Below are 24,637 nucleotides of genomic sequence, written 5' to 3' on the forward strand. Positions count from 1 at the left end.
TTATCTCAGCTTTATTCCATTTTCTTGAAATCATCATTTGAAAATACTAGAATGAATAGTACGAAGTATATTCTAACTTCAGAGTTAGAGATTCAGTTTCCTGAACCAAAACTATCCTTACTAAATTCTGACCTGATGTTTTTTTTTTTTTTTTTAAAGCTGGTTAAATGAAAATGCTTACTACCCACGTTGCCCTTTCCTTATTGTTGCAGGCATATTCTGCTTAAATAGTTGGCACAAGGAGGTGATCTTGCCTGTGCCTTCACTGATCAGTGTTCATTTTTAAGGGAATGAGAACTGAAAATAGATACACATAAAACATGTTTGCAAAGAGCAGGAGGCAAACCAAGAAAACTGTCTTTGACACTTTCTGAGTTTTATCTCCACTGTATGAAATTATTACCACATGTTGATCAGCTTGAAGTTATAGAAGTACAGGTACCCTTAAAGCAATGGAGAGAAATGGATGCAAAGAATTATGAAATTTCTGTGAGTCATTGCAAAGAGATTGGATTTCTATGTAGAAGCAAGATAGGGAACATGAGAAGAGGAACATGATTTGGAAGGGTTGGGGTTTGATAATGAGTTCTGTGTTTGTCTTTAAGGTCTTGTGACCTCATCTCCATCCACAGTGGCCTTCAGGCTCTGTTCAATGTTTTAAATAATCTTGTTTTAATTAGCATGGAACTATTGATTACCATATATCAAATGTTAACTATGACATGCTCTATTTGTTGGCTCAACAAATAGATGAGAATTCATAGGAACACTCTACCATTCCCTGCATGCCACAGAGGTTTTGACCTTAGGAAGTAAATATTTTTCTTGAAAGACTTAAGATGTTGGGTCTTTTTTTCTATCTGATATTTCTTGAGGTGGAACTGTCGTCCTTCCTCCCTCATATATTGAAGATGATGTTATGCTCATTTTATTGGAGAATAATAGTAGTGGCAGCAATACCTAATCTCTTTTTCCAGACTCTCTGATCTAGAGAGCAATCCTTGAAGTAGGTGTAATGATTATCTCCATTTTACAGATGAGAAAATTGAAGCCTGGAGAGATTCACTATCAGGCATCAAATAATGCCACTACTAATACATATTCTGGTTGATTTCAGATTTAAGCCTTTCTAAGGCCCATTTATTATCCATCATAGCACTGGGCCTCTCTATTAGAAATAGAAAGTTATTCCTTATGGAGTGTGTACTGTGAGGTCAGCATTGTTTAGTGCTCTCATTTGATCCTCATCATAATCTGATGCAGTGGGTATTCATCCCCTTTTTATAGATGAGAGAGTGCAAATATTGTCTGTAAAGGTTGAGTAAGGAAGTATATTCAATTTTGTCAGCCACAGGGTCTCTGTCATAACCAGTTACCTCTGCTATTTTAGTGTGCAAGCAGACATAGGCAATGTTAAATAAACATTGGTGGCTATGCTCTAATAAAATCACATTTAAAAAACAGGCAGAGGCTGGATTTCACCTGCAGGCCATAGTTTGCCAATGGCTATTATAGATGATAAAATTGAAGGTTAGAGAATTTAATCAGCCCGTGTTGAAGTGGGATGTGGGCCTAGGTCATCCATGTGTTCGCGTTGTCTTCACTCCTCTCTTAACATGCTACATTACGCACCCCAAAGATATGTTTAAGTTATAAACCCCAGTATCACTGCATGTGACTTATTTACAAATAAGGTCTTTGTTGATATAATTAAGGAAACTGAGATGAGTTTATTCCAGGTTTAGAGTGGCCTCTAAATCTAGTGACTGGTGTCCTTACAGGGGAGAGAGAGAGATTTGAGACACAGAGACACAAAGGGAAGAAAAACAGGCAGAGACTGGAGGTATGCTGCCACAAAACAAGGAACACCAGAGAGCACCAGAAAGCAGAGAAGGCAAGGGAAGATTTTCTCTTATAAACTTCAGAAGGAGCATAGCCCTGCCAACACCTTCATATCAGATTTCGGGAATGCATCAGAATAAATTCCAAAGGCTTTATGGCAGAACTAGAGAGTACATTTCTCTTGTCGTATGCTACCAAGTTTCTGTTAACTTGTTATGACAGCCCTAGGAAACTAATAGGCTCTCTTTTTTTCTCTGTTGTTTTTTGTTTTTAATTCAGAGAAATACTACTGTTGCTCATAATACTTTTCTTGGTTTAAAAGACCCTCTTTTTGTATGAATTGGGATTTTCCACAGTCCTCTGACACTTCTATTAGTGTAGCTAGAAAATTGCTGACTATTTAAATTTTCCTAGAGAATAAAATTAAATAAATAAATGCAAATTTCTCAACTTTTTTTGTATTCCTTTAGGAGTTATATTATTAAAAATCATTAAATAAAAGCATAGGATATCTGCTTGCCAATTGAAGACAAGAAAAGCCTAAATATAAATTTCTAGATTAGATAATGCACAATCCATTAGGAAACAAATTTATTGGTAAGTAAAACAAATTCACCAGTACCAGTGTGCTATACAAATCAAGACTGGTAGTCATATTTAATTTTACACCTTGGCTAGGGTTCAAAGGATTTTACAGTAACTTGCAAGGACTTAATGTACTGTGAATTCATTCCAGTACATTGATTTCTGCATTATCTCAGTGAAAGATGCAGTTCTTTGGCAAAAGCAAACTTTTGGAGGTAAATTTTCTTTGGCATGTAATCCATAATTGAAAATTTGTAATCAGGTATTTCCTTGTTCATGAATACAAATTCTTGTTGGAATGATCTAGCAGTCTAGCAAAAAAAAAAAAAAAAAGAAAGGGAAGTCTCATCTCTGAAGTTGTGTCCACACCTTATCACACTGTGAAATTCGTTCTGTGCAGACTTATTTGGAGGAGCTTGGCACTGAATGAAAAAGCCCTCCACCCACCACGTTCTAGATGTTCATGCTGTTCTCGGTATTCTTCATGTTTCTTGTTGCCATGTGTGTAAATGCAGGTGTGCTAGTATGCAGGATACCGATGGCAGCAGAAGTCTTTTTACCTCGGGAAGCTCCAGATTCAGAAACTTGTACTTGCATGAACCTGTTCCAAATCATTGCACCTACATTTGCATTCCTTATTTTATCTTTGTTAAAAAAAAAAATCCTCCATTATATAACCTTCCAAGCCCACACACCCAGCTCCAACAGCAGCTGGTAGTGTAGAGTCTGGCTTCTCCTGGAGCTAAGATTCCTTCAAGTAACAAACATGGTGAATGAAACAAGTATGTCTCTTAATCTTCCATTTTTCCTAGCCTCACAGTTGTGTGCTTTTATATTGGCTATATGAATAAGCTTTTACTTTGTTTTAGTGGAGTTAGAAATCCTAGGTTAGGAACTTCAGAGGACTGTAAAGGTACATTTCATTTGGAGAAACCCTGTTATTCAGTTCCAATGGAGGTAACCATGCTGGAAAGAGAACTCAGGTATTCCCAGATTATCCACATTTTCAAGAGAAGTTGTAAATCTTTATTTTCATGCAAAAATCACTCAATTTTTAACTCTGGAACTGTAATATAAAAATTAAAAGTCAAAAATAAGCAGGTTGAAAATAAATACATGGCCCTAGCATAATATAATGGCTGCATGCAGGTCAGAGCTTCCTTAGGGACCAAAGAAATGAAGCAAAAAGAACAGAAGACTCTTCTTCTAAGCTTTTGTATTTACGAATCCCATGGAATCCATAGGATTTTGTAAGTCGAGGCTTTTGTCAGTTCACTTCTGAATTCTCCATCTCTTAACCAAGTGCTCTGAGCTCATCCTGCCTTGTCCTCCATCCAATGGCACACCAAAATTAACATCAGCATTCTTAATCAGTTTTCTAAGCCCATCATGATGACCGTCAATTCTGGTTCCACACTAACCCAGCCATATTTTCTACTTGTCTTCAAATTCAAGTTCTTGTACAGAAGTCTTTTCTACTGAGGGTTAACTTCCATCAACTTCATTTAATATGTGGTATCTCCCCTGCCTAGGTTGCCATCAAAATTCTGCCGTGCTCTGAATGTTATTTATTTTAAGTGATATATTTAGAGTTTTGCTTTAGGAAAATATACATGGCAGTCTATCAGACATGAAATGGATTATAAGAATGAAATTTGAGATCTGGAGTCCAGTTAAGGGACCATTATAATGGTCCAACTGAGAGTAATGAGTGCCTGGCCTTGGCTGCTGGCAGCAGATTTGGAAAGACAGAGATGGACTCAAAACACCAGCTGATTTACTGACCCAATACAAAATCTCTCATTTTGTCAATGTTATCCTAGCCTTTAATTTACATGGAAATGATCTGGAATGAGAAATGACATCCAAATTTGAAAAATATTACCCTATAATTTCTCTGCTAGAGCTTCTTAACAGAATTATATTCTCTATCAATCACTAGCCCCCAAAACATGATAAAGAAAAAGAACATTTCTACTTTGCTGTATAACTTTGACTAGTAGTAAAATATTAGTATGTAATTTATATTGTAAGTTAATTTTTCCATAATGTTCTACTTATTATATTTTGACCTTATGTATTATAGGAAGTTACAAAGGAGACATTTTGTTACATTTTTATTTTAATGCAAAGAAACACAACTATTGCAGTTTAATATTTTATCCCAGATTACATAAGGTCAGACCTTGATTTATCATCCATATTATGAGGTTTTTAAAAAATAACAATTTATAGAAGTTCCTGAGATACACACACACACACACACACACACACACACACACACACACGTAGGCTTAACTTGTGCAGTTATATTCTCAGTTGATAGTGCTGTTACTCAGACTTTTTAAACTGTTGATATAACATTCTGATGATTCTAAGATGCATTCTGAGATGGCTTTTAAAGTTTTAAAGAAAATACAAAATACAGAGCCTATAATGCAATTAAGGTGCAATTCTCTCAAGGCAAGAAGATGTAATGACAAGACTTCATATAGGCCCTTGAAGCCACAGTTCTAGAAATTTCTTAGTATCGACTTGTCAACAATATGAATGTTTTTGTAGTGCTACAAATGCCAAGTTACTTATGTGGTTAACCATTAAGTCACTTTAATTTTAACAGCACTTATTTGCAGTAATGATAGAAACTGTGTTTGTGTAGTCCTAAGTGAATTGTTCTGGTCAATTTTAGCCTAATATCCTCAATATCTTCTCAGGAAAAAAAAAAAAAAGCAAAGGAAAAATCATCTCTTTTCTATGCCTGGAGGAAACTGGCACAAAGGAATTCATGTTGAAAGTCTGTCTACATGAGCAACTGGAACTCCTGATTAAATTGCCTGGATAATTTGATTTAAAAGATCAGTTCTTTATATCGTTATATTAAATTGGCACTGAGACATTTAGTTACAGCAAGTGAACTAGTTTGAGCAATTAGTCAAAAACCTATATCTACTATAATAACAAATACTTTTTACAAGAAGTTTTTAGAAGATTGAAGGTGGAATCCATTCATTTTACCTCAAATTATCATAGGATTTTGAATATATTGTGTCATAATTTGATTATATATACATATAATCAAATGTCATAAAATGATTATAATTTTTTTCTTATTTATAAAACTGATCTCTTCAAAAATATGAATTTCTTCAAATGCAGGTTGATTCTGTACCTTGTCACTCTAACACTAAAGAGAATATTCTAAGACCATAGAATTTTTTTTCTACTTGATAGCTGAATGTCTCTGTGGAGTCTGGATTCAAGTTCCCTTTCTACTTGTGTGAAGTCTGTAAAATGAAGCTTTTGGCCTATGTGACTTTGAATAACTTATCTTCATCTAAATCTACATCTAAAATAATGTAATAGTAAATTTAATCATACACATGCACACGTGCACACGTGCACACACACACACACACACACGCACACACACTTTTTTTTTTTTTTTTTTTCAGTACTGGAGGAGTCCAGGGCCTCAATTATGCTAGGCAAGTACTATACAATGAGCTACAACCACAGTCCTTTATTTTTGTTTTGAGACAAGCTCTCACTAAGTTGCTCAAGCTAGCCTCAAACTTTCAGTCATCTTTTCTCAGCTTCGTAAGTAGGTGGGATTACAGGTGCACCTGACTTGAGTTATATTTTTAATTGAGGGTACTGGTTAACATCTACATGATTTCTTCAGCAGAGGTAGTGACAATGAGTAACTGTGCTGTGAATGTAACACAATTTGAGTTTTAAAGAGTCTAGTAAAACTTTTTATTTGTCAATAAAGTGTTTGAACTCTGTGTAACTTCTATATTTCAAATATCTTATTAGATTCCTGGTCCAAATGAGAGATGTTGGTATTTTTTAATACAATCATCTTTTCAATTTTCATATAATGCAATAAAAATATTTTCTACTTAATAAGAGTATTTCCAAAGACTTTCTTTTCACAATTCAAAAATTGAAAAATAAGACATAATAATAATTTAGGCCTCATGGAGACCTTAACAAGGTTGGAACCCTCTTTGAGAGCATGGAACTGCTGTTCATAAGCAATACTCCACAGTCAAGGAGAAATTCTCCAAAGCCACCCTGTTGCATTTGACCTATACTTTCACCTTCTAATGGATTGAGATTATAAATAAATATTTAGCACTGTCAGTTCCTTCCTTGAAAACTATGGTAGTAGGTGGGTACAGTGGCACACACCTATAATTCCAGTGGCTTGGGCAGCTGAGGCAGGAGGACTGCAAGTTCAAAGCCAGCCAAGGCAAGTTAGTGAAGCCCTAAGCAACTCAAGAGAGACCCTGTTTCTAAATGAAAAAATACAAAAAAGTCTGGGGATGTGACTCAGTGGTTAAGTGCCCCTGGGTTCGATCCCCAGTACCAAAAACACAAAGAAAACTGTGGCAAAGTATTGATCTAACTTCTCAAATTGTCTTTCTTGGACCAAAGTTAAAACATTTCTTCCATTTTTTTCCCTCATCTGTCTGAAACAAACATACTTCTAAAGCTAATAGGACACTTTGTAGTATGGTACATTTTTACTAAATGAATAGAATAATAAATTCTAATGGCACTGAAATATACAAATTAAAACAACAAATCTTTAGTGAGAAATGAAACATGACACCATTTTAACATGAATCTCCCAGATGTTAGTTTGTTAAGCATATAAAATAAAGTTCACTCTCGAAAGTTTTCAAGATTTTGTTATATAATGTATGGATTTTCTAGTGCTGTGTTTCAATTATTGAGCACAAGGTTAGTAAATATAACAGGGACTGTCCAATAAGACGTTTGCTGTCACTTTGCATAATAGAAAAATATAATGGAATTGACGTAGATTATTTTCTCAGGTGTAGTATCATTAATATTTTCTTTCATATCCTTTGGAACATAATCTTATTGGGATAAATATGTGTATTTGAATGTAAGAGGAAGGAAGAAAGAAATACATATAAACTGTTGCTAGTCAGCTTTGCATTGCTATGATCAAAGTACCTGACAATAAAAACTTACAGAAGGAAAAGTTTATTTGAGGTTCATGTTTCAAAGCTTTCAGTCCATGATGGCTGAGTTCATTTCTTTGGACCCAACACAAAGCAGAACATCATGGATGAAGGGCAGAGGAGAGAAAAGCTGCTTGGCGCATGGCAGCCAGGAAGCAGGGGAGTGAGGGGTAGCAGAAGATGGAGAAAGAGAGGGAGGTTTTAAAGAGAGAGTGGGGAGAAGTGGCCACAGGGAAAATGAACGATTCCAGGGCATACCCACCTCTTCCAACCACACCCCACCTGCCTACAGTTACTTCCCAGTTATTCCATTCCTATTAGGATGGACTGATTAGGTTACAGCTTTCACAATCTGATCGATTTACCCCTGAACATTCTTGTATGAACACAGGAGCTTTTGGGGAATACCTCATATCCTAATGATAGCACTAACATAGAAAGTGGTTGTATTAAAGAGACCACCTTATTCAGGACACAGTTTAACTGATGTCCATTGTGCTCACCTAAAAGGGTCAGCGTCTGGGGATTAGTAATATAGTTTGAAAATTTGTTCGACTCTAGGTTCCTGGACTTTACCTCCATTTGGTATGTTATTAAATCAACATTTTAGATTTTAACATAGATAGGAATACTATTAATGGATCTTTTTCAGTCCATCTTTATCCATAATAAGTTTTTGAGATTCTTTTATGTAATGTATGTATTTTACAAATTGGGTGCAGGTTCTACTGATTTTTCTGTAATGACTACATACATTTATGCAGATACAAAAAATAAAACACTAAAGCATCCTTAGACCAAGTAACATGATGGTCCAAGCCATGTGTTCTGCATATAACCTGTAGTATTAAATACTTGTTGGTAGAAACACTGCTACTCTCATAGCAATTGACATTAGACTTATGAGACTGTTTCCAGTGAAATATTATCTAGATGGAAACAGCTATTCTGTGGTATATCTTATGGAAATGAGTTTTATAATACATCAGTGAGGTTTCTATAGTTAGAAATTGGAATTCTCATAAAAAGAGGTTAACCTTGTAATGGTTATATTTCATCATGTTCTGTTGCCAAAAACTGAGTATTAAGTGTGAGAGTAAAACTAAGCCTTTCAATGATGAGGTAGGCATAAGAATATGTAATTATTAATAGTTCTCACTATGAAATTTCCTTTGGGGTATACTATAGCATGGGAATTTTTCTGGAAAAGTAAATGTCACTGTTGCCTAGTCCTTTTGAATTTAAAAATTATTTTACACTCATTGAATTCCTAACTTTGACTTTCATGAAGATGCTCTGGGTTTACTTCTTATCATAGAGAAAGGGGAAAAAGTACTGCTAGAGGTTTGCTAATGAAAATCCTTCAGTGTGCAAGTAGCTTTAAGAGAGGATTTATTTAGACACTCAAATATTTAAAATCATTTATATGAAATCTCTTGGAATTTCAGATTTGCTCACTTTAAGCATACCTGCCATGAAGGTGAATCCCACCTAATTTCTAACCATATTCATTTGATAGCTAATGAGATCATGTGACTGTTTCTCTGTAAAATCATACAATGCTTGTGTCCTCTCTTCAGTCATTTGTGTGTCTTTTAGTATGTACTTAATGCTGAATTGCTGCTCAAGGTTCCATAGGGATGACTATAGAATTAAAATTCTTAAACAGTAATAATCTTTTTAAAGTCTTAGTTGGAGCAATTATTCTTTTGCAATTCTTGAGGATCTTCTCCTGATGACTTTTAGTTTTGAGAGAACTTAAGAGAACTACCAAGGAGAGAAGGTTCTGAATAAGCCCAAAAACCTAAACAGATAACAGATGAAAATGAAGTCTGTGCCTTATGTAGGAAAATGGATGCTTTTTCCATTTTAACATGAAGGAAGGAAAACAAAAAAGACTAGGAGTATATGTAGATATATTCACAGGAAATTGAAATTGAAGGGGTTCTCATTCATTTCTTTCTGTTTTTTTTGTTTTTGTTTTTCCTGGTGCCCAAGAGGCAAGGGTAGGAGGAGAAATTTCAAGAAGGTTTAGGAGAGCTGTTATGCAAAACAAGAGTGAGGAGAAAACTCAGAAAAATGGTCAGGCAATGAGAGAATTTGGTTGAAGAAAGAGTACCACAGAGTGGTATTAGCATTTTCTTTATCTCTCTCTCTCTCTGTTCTACTTTAAGCACAGAGAAAGAAGACCTGATGGACTAACTGACATCTGAGATTTTTCCAGTTGAGCATGGCAGAAGGATACTGTAACAGGGGTCAACAATATTGGCAAGAGAGAAGCTGAAGTAATGGACAAAGGACATTGACTTGGTTAGGGAAAGGACTTATTTTTGCATGAGCAGAGGTATAAATATTTTTGGAGAAGATGAAGTAGTCTGTGTACATAGAATTTGAGATAGAGGAGAGGGAAGAGCCAGAAGTAAAAACTAGTTAGAGGTGGTGCCTTGAAAGTACATTGAAATTACCTAGGGTTCTTTAAAAATTGCCAATTTCTGTGTTCCAAATTTCTTGCTAAGTTGGTCTATAGTACATCTGAGACAATGGAATTATATTTTATAGCCAAAGTTGAAAACCATTGCTTAGAAACTTTCATAAGCAAGCTGGGTTTTTGTTTCATTTTGTTTTTGCAAAATAGGTTGTCATTTTCTTTCACGACAACAGAATCAAGCAAAGACTTTAAAGAAAGGAGCAGTATAAGTCTTTATGTACTTAAAAAAGTACTTTTTTCCCTCAGATTATTGACAGATATCAAAAGAAGACAGTTAGAAAAATAGGAGACTCATGGAGAGAACATTTCATTCTTCTGGACTAGGAATGATGAAATCTTGAAGGAGGAAATGACAAAAGAATTATAGAGTGTATATTTGTGAGCTTTAGCATTTTATTTTATTGCATGTGTTAATGTATGTATAGAATTATGAAACAGGGTGTATGGAAATAAGATAATATGATATTTTTATTTTCGATAATTTCTTAGATTTTAATGGCCCCTGACTGTGGCTCAAAGCAGCCTTTATTATCTTACAGTTTCCATGTGTTAGGAATCCAGGGATGGTTTCTCTAGGTCCTCAGCTTAGAGGTCTTACTGAACTATCAAGGTGTGGCCCAAGGTTGAGGTCTCATCCAAGTCTGGATGAGGGAATACTCTCCTTCAGACTCTCAGGTTCTGGCAAAATTCATCTTCACGCACCCATAGGACTGTTTTGCTTGTTTATTTTTGCTGACTGACAGCCAAGGGCTACCCTCAGCCTCTGTAGGCTGCTCAAAGTTCCCTGCCACGCCACCATTCCATTGGCATGGCCTACATAGCATGGCTCTTTGCATCCTTAAGGTCAGAAAGAGAATCTCTCTACAAAAAGGGCCTGGTGCTTCTTTTAAGAGATTTCACCTGATTAACTCAAGCACACCTAGGATATTCTCCCTTTTGATTGACTCAAACTGATCAATCAATTTGGCACATTAATGTATTTCCCTTAAAAATTATTGGTGCAAAATAATTATACAGAATAATATGTTTTATTGTGGCATACCCATACACACACATAGCATAGTTTGATCAATTCAAGTCCCCAGTACTTCCTCTTCCCCTTCCCTCCTCCTCTCTCACCCTGGTCCCCATGCTTATTCTCTGCTGGTCTCCCTCATATTTTTATGAGATCCATTTTTTTTTTTCTTTTTTTTTTTATCTCTGGTTTCCACATATGAGAGAAAATATACAACCTTGAATTTCTGAGTCTGAATTATCTCACTTAACAAGATTTTCTTCCTCTGTATACATTTTCCTATAAATTACATAATTTCATTCTTTATGGCTAAATAAAATTCCACTTTTTTATTGCAAACAAATGGGGCACAACTTGTTTCTTTAGTTGTACATGAAGTAGAGGCATACCATTTGTGTAATCATACATTTACATAGGGTAATTGTGTTTGCTTCATTCTGTTATTTTTTCCTTCCCCATACCCCTCCCACCCCTCTTATCCTGCTATACAATCCCTCCTTCCTTCATTCTTGCCTCCCGCCCACCCCCCATAATGTATCATCATCTGCTTATCAGTGAGATCATTCGTCCTTTGGTTCTTTGAGATTGGCTTATCTCACTTAGCATGATATTCTCCAATTTCATCCATTTGCCAGCAAATGCCATGATTTTATTATTCTTTATAACTCAGTAATATTCCATTATATATATATATATCACATTATATATATATATATATATATATATATCACAGTTTCTTTATCCATTCATCAATTGAGGGGCATCTAGGTTGGTTCCTCCACAATCTGGCTATTGTGAATTGAGCAGCTATGAACATTGATGTGGCTGTATCACTGTAGTATGCTGATTTTAAGTCCTTTGGGTATAGGCCAAGGAGTGGGATAGCTGGGTCAAATGGTGATTCCATTCCAAGTTTTCTAAGGACTCTCCACACTGCTTTCCAGAGTGGCTGCACTAATTTGCAATCCCACCAGCAATGTATAAATTCCATTGTTTATGTACACATTTTCTTTATTCATTCATCTGTTGACGAATGCCTAGGCTGTTTTCACAACTTAGCTATTTTGAATTAATGCTGCTTGGTTATGCATGTTTCTCTGTGGTATGCTGACTTTAGTTCTTTTGGGTAAATGCCAAGTAGTGGTATAGCTGCATCATATGGTGGTTACATTCCTAGTCTTTTGAGAAACCTCCATAGTGATTTATATGCTAATGTACATTTGTACCAATAGTGTACAAAAGAGTTCATTTTTGCCCATGTCTTCACCAGCATTTGTTGTTATTTGTGTTCTTGATGATGGATGTTCTAACTGGAGCAAGATAAAATCTCAGTTGGCACATTAATTATTGTGTATGTTCCCTTCATTTTTGCTATGTACTATAATTACTGAAATCACATCCTATCACATTCACATTTCCTGTCTTCACACAAAAAATAAGAATCAGATGATGTCATGGTAAATGAAGATGAAGAACACAAGAGAATTATAATGTTCTTGGAGGAAATTGATGATATCCATTTTAGACATGGAGCAAATCGGGCATCCAATTAGAGTGACCTCGTAGGTGGTGTACAATTCAGTAGAGATATCAGGATTAGAGACATTTACTTGGTAGTGATCAGTACAGGTGAGTTAAAACAATGAGATCACACAGAGAAAGATTATAGCAAGAGGTAGTCTGAATACAGGAGCTAGAACAAGTAAAACTAGAACTTCCATAGCTATACTGCATCCCATATGTCTTGATTCTAGTGCAATGTCCCATTATGCAACTTTTTGCTTTCTCTCTACTTTCTTCTTTCAACAATATCCTGCTTTTCTTCATTTGTGGTTTATCCTCTGTTCTTGTCCTACTTTCAAGTCACATGGCCTAGAAGTAAGAATCAACATCTGTATTAGTGAAAGCCTTGGTGGTCACAGACAAAAGAAAGATTGACTCTATTAAACTTCCTGTACCAGAGGGTGACTTTTAGGAATTGTAGTATGAAGACCTCAAGGCCCAATAAGGAAAAATGACCCCACAAACTGATTCATTCCTTATCAGAAATGAGAACTAACTGTACTTTTTCCTGTCTCTTCCATCTCAGAGTGCCTGTGAAGTAAACAGCATGACACACATTTGAATGCAGATGTAATCACATTGTTCTCTCTCTTAAAACTTTGGTCTGTTTATCTGAGTACAAGACAAGCCACTGTAGCAATGTGGTTAAAAATATGAGCTTTAGTGGGAAATAGAAAGTGAATTTAAGAAGAACATTATAACCAGACTTTCCTCCCTCGTCTTAATTCTTTCAGGTTATATTCAAGAAGAGTGTGTCGTCCCCTGCCCATTTGATTGCAAGTTAAGTGATTGGTCTAGCTGGGGTTCTTGCAGTTCATCTTGTGGAATTGGAGTGAGAATTCGATCCAAATGGTTAAAGGAAAAACCTTACAATGGAGGTCGACCATGTCCCAAACTGGATCTCAAGAATCAGGTAAAGTGCTTGGTGCAACAACTAGAAAGATAAAAACGCTCCTCTTTACTATTTCCTGTTGAAATCGAAGTTGTCCTCTTACTACAGTTAGCTTGCTGAACTTGGAAGAAAAAGATAAAGAGGGCAGAAATTAAGATAATAGAACCAATAATAGAAGCTTTGCCCACTCGGCAATAACGCCAAGGTTGACTTGGTGTCCTTAGCAGCAGAAGGCTTACAGAATTAAATATAATTTTTTAAAGATCTCAAAATGTCATTTGATATTTAAAAGTTACATATGCATGTATATCTAAATCTATATCTATCTATATATCTATATCTATCTCTCTACACCCCCTACATATGTGTACATGATGTGGGGTGTATTTATGTATTTGTTTGTATATATAAAATGTTGGAAGAATATCTATTACTTAATGCACTATAATCAGGGGCCTCATCTGTCAATTCCAAAAATGATGTTGCTTTTCCTTTACCTAACTATTTTAATTTTCTTCTTTCTCAATCTTATCCTTTGATTGCTCACCAAATCTTTTTTTGACTATTTCTCCACCTGTTTTCCCCAAGGTCATACCTATTTCTATAAATGAACCCCTAATGGATGCCTTTCCATATAGATGACTAATAAAGTTGCTATCCTAGGCAATCAAAATTGCTCAGACTATTTCAGTTTGCTTTACTCATGGAACAACAGTCTAAGATTTAGTTAAGAATTACAGTAAGAACTTAAATTTCACCTGTAGTTGTATCTTGATTGTTAGCTTATGACTGATGTTTCAGTTTTATTATTTTAATGATTTGAGTAGTTGGAACACAAAGCAATGTTAGTTAAAACTCCTTTATTCTGAGAGAGGTGAAGTTCATCTCATATGGGTTTATAGATACTTTGTGACTAAGAAACTTTTAATAGAATAGCTCTATAGGCTTTTGTCACTAATTCTATTACATTAATTTCTGTCCTTTAAACCTCATTTTGATCAGATGCTTTACAGATTGCTAATGGAAGAAAAATTCCATGTGTGTGTATGTATGTATGTATGCATGGATGGATGCATGTATATATTTATTTATTTATACATACCAGGTATTGAACCCAGGGGCACTTAACTACAGAGTCACATCCCCAACTCTCTTTATATTTTATTTAGAGACAGGGTCTTGCTGAGTTGCTTAGGGCCTCTCTAAGTTGCTGAGGCTGTCTTTGAACTGGTGATCCTCCTGCCTTAGCCTCCCAAGCCACTAGGATTACAGGCCTGCATCACCATGCCCAGCAATATGTCTATTCTTGGTTAATTTGAATAGCATATGTAGTACTACTTGTATTTAAATATCACATGTCATTTCAAGACCAGTACTGCTAGCTATTTTTATCCCTAAGTTTTTGTATAAGGTGCGTAATTCACTGAAATGAAAAGTCATTCTAGTGAGAAATATTTAAGTTCTAGTACAGGGAATAGTTAGTATGCTAGTCTTGTTTTTTAAGGTTATGTGGGTAAAATAATGACCATAGTTTCTTCCCTCAAAGAAGATGTAAATCTTTTGAAGACAACAGAGCAGAGGTTCTTGAAATAAGCATAGAGGTTGCACAGAAACCTCACAAGTACAGGAGTTTGGTGAAGGAAAGAGTGAACCAGAGCAGAGTTCGTCTCTGAAGTTAAATTTCACAGAGAAAGGAGGCATACAGGTTTATGGTCAGGAAGATGGATTTCAGAAATACTCTGTATAAAGATGATTTCACCACTCGTAGGGATTTTCCAGGCATTTAAAAGAACTACTAAGCATTTATATGCATAATAACTTATGACAATTCTTATCATATCTTCCTCAGGACCATCAATGAAACCTTAGCCTTTATAATGCTAGTGTTTAACACATTTTAATATTCTAATTTTATAAATGAGAAAATTATCAGAGGGATAAAAGACTTCATTTGAACACAGACATTATGACTATATTCTTAGTGTTGGAAGGCAATTGAATAGAAACACGTCTATAAAAATTGAGCCTATGAAGAAGTTAATGGTACTTGTATGCCTGTAGTGACTTGAAGGAAACTTGTTCCAAGCACTTAATTGACACATAATACTTACACCCTTGAGAAGCAGTAGAAGCTAGAAATGAAATCCAAGTTCAAGATTAGTTAGATAAATACAATAAGTTAAAATTAAGTGAAAGTAGGCCTGTCTGCAGGGGCTATTTCTAAGTTTTGAGTTCAAGAAGGCAACTGTAGCCTTCCAAAGACATTTATTTTTGTTGTGATGCTCAGAAATGAATCCTGGGTTTTAATGATCTCAAATAGAATTTAATATGGTATTTATTCTAATATAAAAAAAGTTTCAGATATCTGACATGTAGATGGCCTAATTGAAGTTGAATAGTAAAGGCATACCACTCCATACTTTATATAGTTTTAATATTTATTTTATTGTAAATTGACAACTTATAGCTGAACATATTCCTAGTGTACAAAATGACTTATGAATACGATCAGAAACAAATCAATATAATCAACATACTCATCATCTCAAATGCTTATCATTTTTTGTGGTGAGAACTTTCTCTCTTAGCAATTTTGAGATGTATAAATACATTTTAGGAACTGTATTTGCCATTTCATGCAATAGATTTCATTTAAAAAAAACTATTTCTTGCTGTCTAATTGATGCTTCATTCTCTCTGGCCACCTTCTCCCCATTACTTCACCTCTAATCATCTGGTAACTATCATTCTATTCTCTCTGAGTTCAAAGTTATTAGATTCCACTCATGAGAAAACATGGTGTTTGTCCTTCTGTGCCTGGCTTATTTCACTTTACATAATATTCTGTAGTTCCATCAATCTCATCATAAATGACTAAATTTCTATCTTTTGTTCAAGGTCCTATAGTATCCCACTGTGTGTATGTAGTACATTTTCTTTATTCATTTATCTGTTGATGGACACTTAGGTTGATTACCTGACTTGGCTGTTGTAGAGTACTGTCAAGAACATGGTAGTGCAGTTGGCCCTCAATATACTAATTTCAAATCTTTTGGGTAAATAATCCAGATCTGGATTGTTGGCACATATAGTAATTCTATTTTCAGGTTTTTGAGAACATCCCATACTGTTTTCCATATTAGCTGTTGTGCCTTATATTCCCATGAACACTGTATAAGGATTCCCTTTTTTCCCATACATACATTATATAAGGACAATAGGTAATAAGCTGTCTCTCTCACTCATAATGAGTCTGTGAATGGCAAGGGAAAATAATATTATGAAAAATCCTAAAATTAAAAGGCATTTTCCTAGAACCAATTGTTTCTCTAATGCAAGCACACTTATTCCTATAAGCCTGTCTGTGGAAACATATTTGTGGGGACTTTGTTGTGTATCTGCCCTTCTATACAGTAAACTCTTTTATGCATGGCATGTATGTTTTTGTACTGTAATAGAATTTTGTTTGAAGTACTTTGTGTGTGTGTGTGTGTGTGTGTGTGTGTGTGTGTGTGTGTGTGTGTGTGTGTTTTGCTGGTGATCAAACCCAGGGCCTCATGCATGCCAGGAAAATGCTCCACCACTGAGCCTCATCCCTAGCCCTGAAATAATTCCTATTTCCTTAATTCATCTGACAATAAATTGGGTTGTCAGGGATTTTTATTATTTAGAAAATACTCCCCAGCTTCTATTATGAATGTCAGTTCTTTAGAAGAGTCTGGGGTTGGTTTCTCTATACTAGTAATCTGGTGAGTTAGAGGCATACTGATTGAGGCTCTTTTGTAAAGTTCAATTTTATTGTTGACTTTAGGTTATTTCCAATTGCTTTTTAAAAATTTTTGAAATTTGTTGTAATTAGTTTACATGACAGTAGAATGCATTCATACATTGTGATAGATTGTACATAAATGGAGTGTAATTCCTCATTTTTCTGATTGTACATATTGTAGGATCATATCAGTCATGCAGCCATATATGTACATAAGGTAATAATGTCTGTTTCACTATTTACAATTGCTTTTTAATTTTAAATTTATTTTTCTATTTTTGAAATCAGATTAATATCCTATTGCCTATCACACATAGGTTAGAGCTTTAAAAAAAAAGTTACCAAATTGTAACAATAAGAGAGAAACATAACTTTAGTACCTGAGCATAAGAAAAAATATTTTATGTGTCAAATTGAGCCTAACATAATGTTTATAAAAATATTGGACTTTTTATGTGTGTCTATATATACTTCTTCTATGAATTATTTGAATCTCTTTAAAAGGAGGTCTTTTTGAGGACAAGAGTGTTTTGTTTTGTTTTTTGTTTTGTTTTGTTTTGTTTTTCTGTTTTTGTTAACTCATTTCATCCTCTCAAGCACTCTCTGTGGGTTGTCATCTTATATTCATTGGATGCCTAATTTGAAAAATAGCCTTTTCTGTGGATGACTGGTGTCTAGCTTCCTAGAAATCAACAAAAACTTTAGGATGCTGATATCTTATGCTGTGATTTGTCATTTGAATTCTTAAAAGCATGAGTTCTTCTAGTAGAAAGAAATAAGAACCTCCAAATTATTATTGCCCAAAGAGAGTCTTATAAGATTTTCTTGAAAAATCAGTGTTTCGATCCCCACTGAAATCTAACACAATGATATAAATGGAAAGGTTGGTATTATGTACACAAACTCATAAACTGTTCTGAATCTGTTAGTGAAATCAATATTTATAATCTCTCATAAAAGCCTCTCTTTTAAACCAAAACCCATCATCCTGATAGCTGTTTCTCTACAAGTGCCTAAGTGACAGCCATCCTTGAGTAGCTTTCCGCTAAACATATTTGTGATGCTAAATAGTTAGTATATGCAGCTTGTCCAAAGCTCTTATCTAGGCATAAATGTCGTCTATGTAGGTTATTGGATTATCAGGTCAGTTGACTGATGCCCTTGACTCTCCTTGCATAATAAAATGCATAATATGTTTTAATTTTACAGTCTATAATGTGTTGAGTGGATTTAGATATACTTGTATTGTGTATTTTTTGCTTTGAAATGCTGCCATCAGAAGATTAAATATGAGGATTTAAAGCCCAATTGGGCTTACATTTTCCTTTATTAGATCATCATACAATTGAAGCCAAGGGAATTTTATATGTTTTGATTATAAGTTGTAAGGCATTGGTATTCACATTTGAATAAAAATCTTGTATGGAGGTTCATTATGTGTACTTTTTAAAGATACATTCTACTTCAATACATTTTTGAAAGACCTTTTAGGTTTGCAACTGATCAAGAAAATATAAATTAAATGTGTAAGTTTTCTAGAAACAATTTGCTATTTCAAAAGTGTATCTTCTCCCCTCAAAGAGAGGTTATCTGAATTTGGAAATCTATAGAATACATTTTATTTTTCAAATTAAGGCAATTATGTTTTTAAGTATACTTTCTTTCCCAAGTGTTATGGTTAGATGTGGTGTCCCCCAAAAGTTCGTGTGTGATACAATGCAGGCAGGTTTGGAGGAGAAATGATTGGGTTATATAATCTAATCAGTGACTTAAACCCTGATGGGATTAACTGAATGGTAACTGGAGGCAGGTGGGGTGTGACTGGAGGAAGTAGGGCGGGGAGGGCATGACTTTGGGGTATATATTTCTGTATCTGGTGAATGGAGTCTCTCTCTCTCGGCTCTCTGATCATCACGTGAACTGCTTCCCTCTGCCATACTCTTACACCACGATGTTCTGCCTCACCTCAAGTCCGAGGATGGAGCCAGCCTTCTATGGACTAAGATCTCTGAAACTGTGAGCCCTCTAATAAACTTTTCCTGCCCTAAAATTGTTCTGGCCAGATCTTTTAGTTACAGAGCAAAAAAGCTAACTAAAACAATAAGATATAGAAATATATTTCAGCATGAACAGTTCTTCCTTAGAAGAGGACTTTGGAGTAAGGAAAGGTTCCTATGTGAAACTAGCTTGTGCTCATTTTGATTCTACTCCATTAATTACTAGCATCATGTTATAATGCAGAAATAGGATAACTCTCATTCTATTTAGAAGTTTGTTTACCCAGAAAAATATGGTAACACTTAAGGTTTAATTTCGCTTAACCAATTTTGGCCTCTTGCTTCTTTTCATCCAGCCTGCCTCCCACAAATTCTGACCTAAACCAAATCATTCCTGGCAGAGTGCTGCTCACTTTGGACTTGATCCTTTGGCAAGAACCCCAGATGGTTTGGAACAAGAAGCCATATTCATGAGAATTAATATAGAAGGAAGCTCAAACTGTCCCAGGATTAAACACATTCAGGTGCATTCTTCTTGCACGAGGAGTGGCAATTTGTGGTCATACCTTTGATAAGAACATGTTTCAAATACAAAATATCACATTGCATGGAATAAAAGGCTGGAGCATGATTTATTCTTTGGGGTTATTTGGGAGGATGTAAACTCCCGTCTTTCTGACATAGCAGTTATTCTAATGCCCAAGTACACAGCACCCCATCTCAGAGGCAGCATGAAATAGCCTGTGTGAGCTGGCGTTCTTCCATTTGTAGCCTTGATGCCTCTCTGCCAGCCCCAATTCTGTGCTCTCAAGTTGTGGTGGTGCACTAATTGAGCAGAGTGGGGCTCAAAGGAGAAGTAATTTTTCTCTTTTGCTTTTGCCCTGTTGCCATGTCCACAAAAAATTGTTTTTTCTTCTCAAGAGATCCTCTCCCCTAACACATGCATTCACACTTAATCATTTCAAAGTAATACTCCTCAGGCTTGTCAAAATTTTTTGAAACTTTGATCATTATTCTTCAGAGCTACCAGAATCACTCATGAGAAGGAATTTTCTTAAATTCGTTGCCCACTCGGTCTTACATTTTACTGTTTTTTAATACTGGGTATTGCTACTCTGCACATTTCCAAAATCACTTTTAGTTGTTATTCAAGATGTTCACTGTGTACCCGTAAAACGTTTGATGGTAGGCTAAGCAAACGCCCTAAACGCTGCCTCTAGGCAGGAGTTCAAGACTGGCTAGAGATATCTGTAAAACTAGAAAGTGGGCGAGTTTTGTTGTATTTGGGTTAGGAACTCTTTCATTGTCCTCCTCCAACTTGGATTCTTCTTAGCCTCTAACTCAAGTTGTGAAACACTAGAGAGCATCAGTTTAAACAGGAAGATCACATCATCTCTGTTTTCAGTTTTACAAAATTTAAACAAGTACTTCAAATAAAAATTTGGGGGTACTTTGCTAGAAAGATATTGATGGAACCTGAATTCCATATCTTTATTGCGTCTGTTATTTAAGCTTTAAATGTAGAAGGGAAATCCCCCACTGCCTTTCAGTCTTTGAAAGAATGTAGACCTGACTTTAACTGTGAGTATAATTTTTTTTTACTAAAACATTTCTTAGAAAATTAAACCCTACTGATAGGAATGCAACACTCTCTTTTAAAAATAATTTAAAAATTTAAAAAATTTTTAAGATCTATTTGAGAATAAGATTCTAAATGCCATGCTAATTTTGCAGTTCTTTACTTTTTAAAGCTTCATCTCCAAACTAAGTTAAATTACTAGAATGCAAGTAACCTAGATGCTATTACAGGTCCTTGCAGAAAAATATATGTTGAATTGTGATTTATTTTTTCTGCATGACTCAAGAGTCAAGATAAAAATGATGTCTTTGAGAAGCCTATCCATCAAGTTTTCTAAGACCTAGAGTTTACTGTTTCATAACCATTATTGATCATAAATACAAAAAAAAGCACACAAAACTTTGAAGTTAAGGGGAGATGTTGTAAAACTACCTTCCCAGGTACCTGCTCAGGATACTGGGGTTTAGTACAATGGAGTAGATCCAGGAATGTGAATTTTTTTTTTTTTTTTTTTTAAGTGTGTTTATGCTGCTTCTTCTGCTCAGGCAGGGCTATGAATACTACCCCAGTTGTAATTCTTGCCTTCTGAAGTCATCATTTCTGGTAAATGCAGTCCTGAAATCAAAATGTCTCTGTAGTTGACTTTGCACTTTCTAATACAATGAATTACTTGTTTGCATAGTTGTGTATTCCAAGCAAGTCTGCAAGGACCCTTCCTTCTAATTTATAGAGCCGGAAAGCAAGGTTGCCTAGTGTCATTCACTGGTGTATATAACCAGTTAATTATATAATCGATGCACATCAGGGACTATGTCTGTTTCTGAGTCTCAATTTCACAGTCTGTCAAATGGGTATAACTGACAACTGCCTCATTGGCTTATTGTGAGTATTAAATAAGATTAAATGAATATAATATAAACTTCCTATCTCATTGCTTGGCACATAAATATTGGATAAATGTTACTATGATCATTTTTCCTTGGTCTCTAATATATAATTTGTTTTCAGTTCAGTTTACTTTCACTTATATAATTAAGTTATACAGATTGCTCTTCATTTTGCAGTTAGTCACTGGAGTGTTTGTAGTTAGATACTGTAGTTGTAATGACTCAGCTTAGATGCATATTAAAAGCTACAGTCACTTCTTTCTCAATGGAAATCCACCTTATTTCATTTCTGAACATTCTATTTGACATTTCACTTTTTTTTCTAGTGGCAGGAAATAATATAACTTTTATGTAGTTATAGTAATTTCACATGGATTTGTGATTCTTTGGTCCTTTTATGTAAATGATTTTATTAAGGAGTATGTACAGAAGATAAACAAACCATTAGGAGAAAAACTCCATGAACTTCCACAAAGCAAACTTTGTCACTCAGTCACTACCTGATGAAGAAATAAAACATCGTTAACATCTCAGAAGTCCAGTTTATGCTGTGACCCCTTCACTACTAACTTTTTTTCACCAAATATAACTAATTCATATTTAAAACACTCTTTTTATTATTTAACATTTATAAATGAACTTTTTGTAAATGAAATTCTGCAATATACACTTGTGTCTTTTTTTTCTCCTTAACATTATTTGTTAGATTTATCCATGTCATGATGTGTAATGATATTTTGTGCATTTTCATTGCTTTATATTATTTCATTATGTATGCCATGATTTTGTTATATATACCACATTCTATCTGTTTTCCTGGTGATGGGCATTTGTCTTGTTTTCAGTGTAGGACTACTACCAGTAACATTGCTATGGCCATTTGTGTACATGTCTGGTGCACATGTGCATTTTTTGTTTGGTGCACACTAAGAATAGAATTCCTAGGTATAGAATATGATATATTCAACTTCTGTGATCATTGGCATTTTTTTAACTTCTATAATATTGCAGAGCTTCCTAAATACAGATAATGTCTAACTGTAGACAGACTTGAAATCTGAAATGTCTGATACTATGAAAACAGTGTAAAGCCATACGGATGAATTGACTGTGTATCTCTGTACCTCTTCTAGCACAGCATGTCAGTGATTGCTGCCCACTCCTGGGCATGTATCTGTCCCCAAGCAGAAAAAGCCCATGAGCATTGTCTACCTGCTGGATCTACTCCCCTCTCTCCAAGATAACCCTCCTGTTTCCTCTGTCTGTATTTCCCTCCTCTCCCCTCCATTGTACACACAGCAACCTTTAATGAACTTTCTACATCACAAACTGATTGTACTTAAAAATCTTTCAAGTTTTTTTTACATCTTTGGTATAAATGGCATAATATATGCTGCAAGGCCTTTCTTGGTCTGACACCGATTGCATCTCTCTGAGTTGGGAGGCTTGCTCAAACAGCAGGGCCCTCTGGCTGGGGAAGCTGCTGACGTTGGGAGGAAGGAACCTCTTCTGTCTTCCTCTTTCCTCAGCAGACCTCATCTAGACTTTCTGATAAAGTGGGAGAGTTGCACATTCTCAGGCTGATCACATAAACCAATTGATCGATGTCAAATAGGGTGTCTTTTAAGAGAAATTATCTTTCAATTTACTTTGCAAGTCATCAGACATTCTTTAATGAAATTAGATATTTGTGGTTACTCTTTTGCCCTTTCCCTGGGAACTACTCATCAAATTTTTCTACTGGCATTAAAATTTGGCTCCACCGTCATTTAGTATAGACTGCTTGAGACAGAGGGGAGTTATTGTCTTCTTTTCTCAAGAGAAATCTTTCTCTTAGATGACAAGTAAGGGAAAACGCTGAAAAGCAGGTGGGGTACCAGTTATCAAGTATGTCTCCAAAGAATGTTTCTACACATGCGAGATAAGCCAGTCTCAAAAATCCAAAAGACGAATGATCTCACTGTTAAGCGGATGATGACACGTAATAGGGGTAGGAGGGGGGCAAGAATGGAGGAAGGAGGGACTGCATAGAGGGAAAAGAGAGGTGGGAGGGGTGGGGGGAAGAAAAAAATAACAGAATGAATCAAACATCATTACTCTATGTAAATGTATGAATATGCAAATGGTATGCTGTTACTCCATGTACAAACAGAAACAACATGTATCCCATTTGTTTACAATTAAAATAAATAAATAATAAATAAATAAATAAATAAAAACTATTGTGCTTAACGCCCTCCCCCCCCAAAAAAAAGAATGTTTCTACACATGCATGGGTTGTCCAAAGCCATCTCACTCCAATAGACCACAACCCTTGGAAATGAAGGTAAATTAATTTGGGTAGCAATGTTAGGGAAGAAAAATGAATTGACCTGACTCTTCAGTGTATTGTGTGTCAATTGGGGGACCACCAGAGACCATGTGGCATAAATCAGGGTGGCAACCAAAACACACAGAGCAAAACTGTTCTTGCTTTTCTCTGTTTTTGAAGCAAGGTGATACAACTGTATTGAAGTTATAGTCAATCAAGATTTTTCTTTTATTTTGTTCAGTTAGAAGGACATTTGCTCAAATTCAGCTTCTTAATGTGTCCTACCTAACCACTTATTTAACACAACTTTATGCTACCCACCCCTTGCCTCTCCTCACATTTACCCTGCCTTGACTTTTCTTTTTCTACCATATGATTTCCTAACTTATTATTGTTTTCTGGGTTTTATTTTTGGATGTGTCTTCTCCACCACACACCTCAGAACAGATATTTTGCCATGTTTCCATGAGCACCTTCAAAGCCGATCACAGTGTTGTCTTAGGTTGGATTCTCCCAGAAGGAGAGTCAGTGACAAGATTCAAGAACAAGAATTTTATTTCTCAAATTCAGGTAACACCACTATAGAGGTGAATAAGGAGTGTTACAGAAAAGGGATGAAGCCATTAGGGGAGAGGGGATGTTACTAAGCCAGGAACCACAGGTCATCAAAGCTTAAGCTTGAAGGTAACTCTGTAGGGATGAAAAATACACA

At 35.3% G+C, this 24,637-nt stretch overlaps 1 protein-coding gene across 3 annotated transcripts in view; it reads left to right on the forward strand.

Annotated features, from left to right (window-relative positions):
* The window catches only part of THSD7B (thrombospondin type 1 domain containing 7B), an 842,386-nt gene that overhangs the window by 629,147 nt on the left and 188,602 nt on the right, over positions 1 to 24,637 (forward strand). For all 3 annotated transcript variants that reach the window (XM_079135600.1, XM_079135599.1, XM_079135601.1), the window contains one exon: positions 13,225 to 13,403. In XM_079135600.1, coding sequence (XP_078991726.1) covers positions 13,225 to 13,403 — 179 coding nt within the window. The remainder of the gene's footprint in view (positions 1 to 13,224; positions 13,404 to 24,637) is intronic.

This window comes from Sciurus vulgaris (genome assembly GCF_902686455.1).
Source record: "Sciurus vulgaris genome assembly, chromosome: 3".
In the NCBI taxonomy this organism is placed as follows: Eukaryota; Metazoa; Chordata; class Mammalia; order Rodentia; family Sciuridae; genus Sciurus; species Sciurus vulgaris.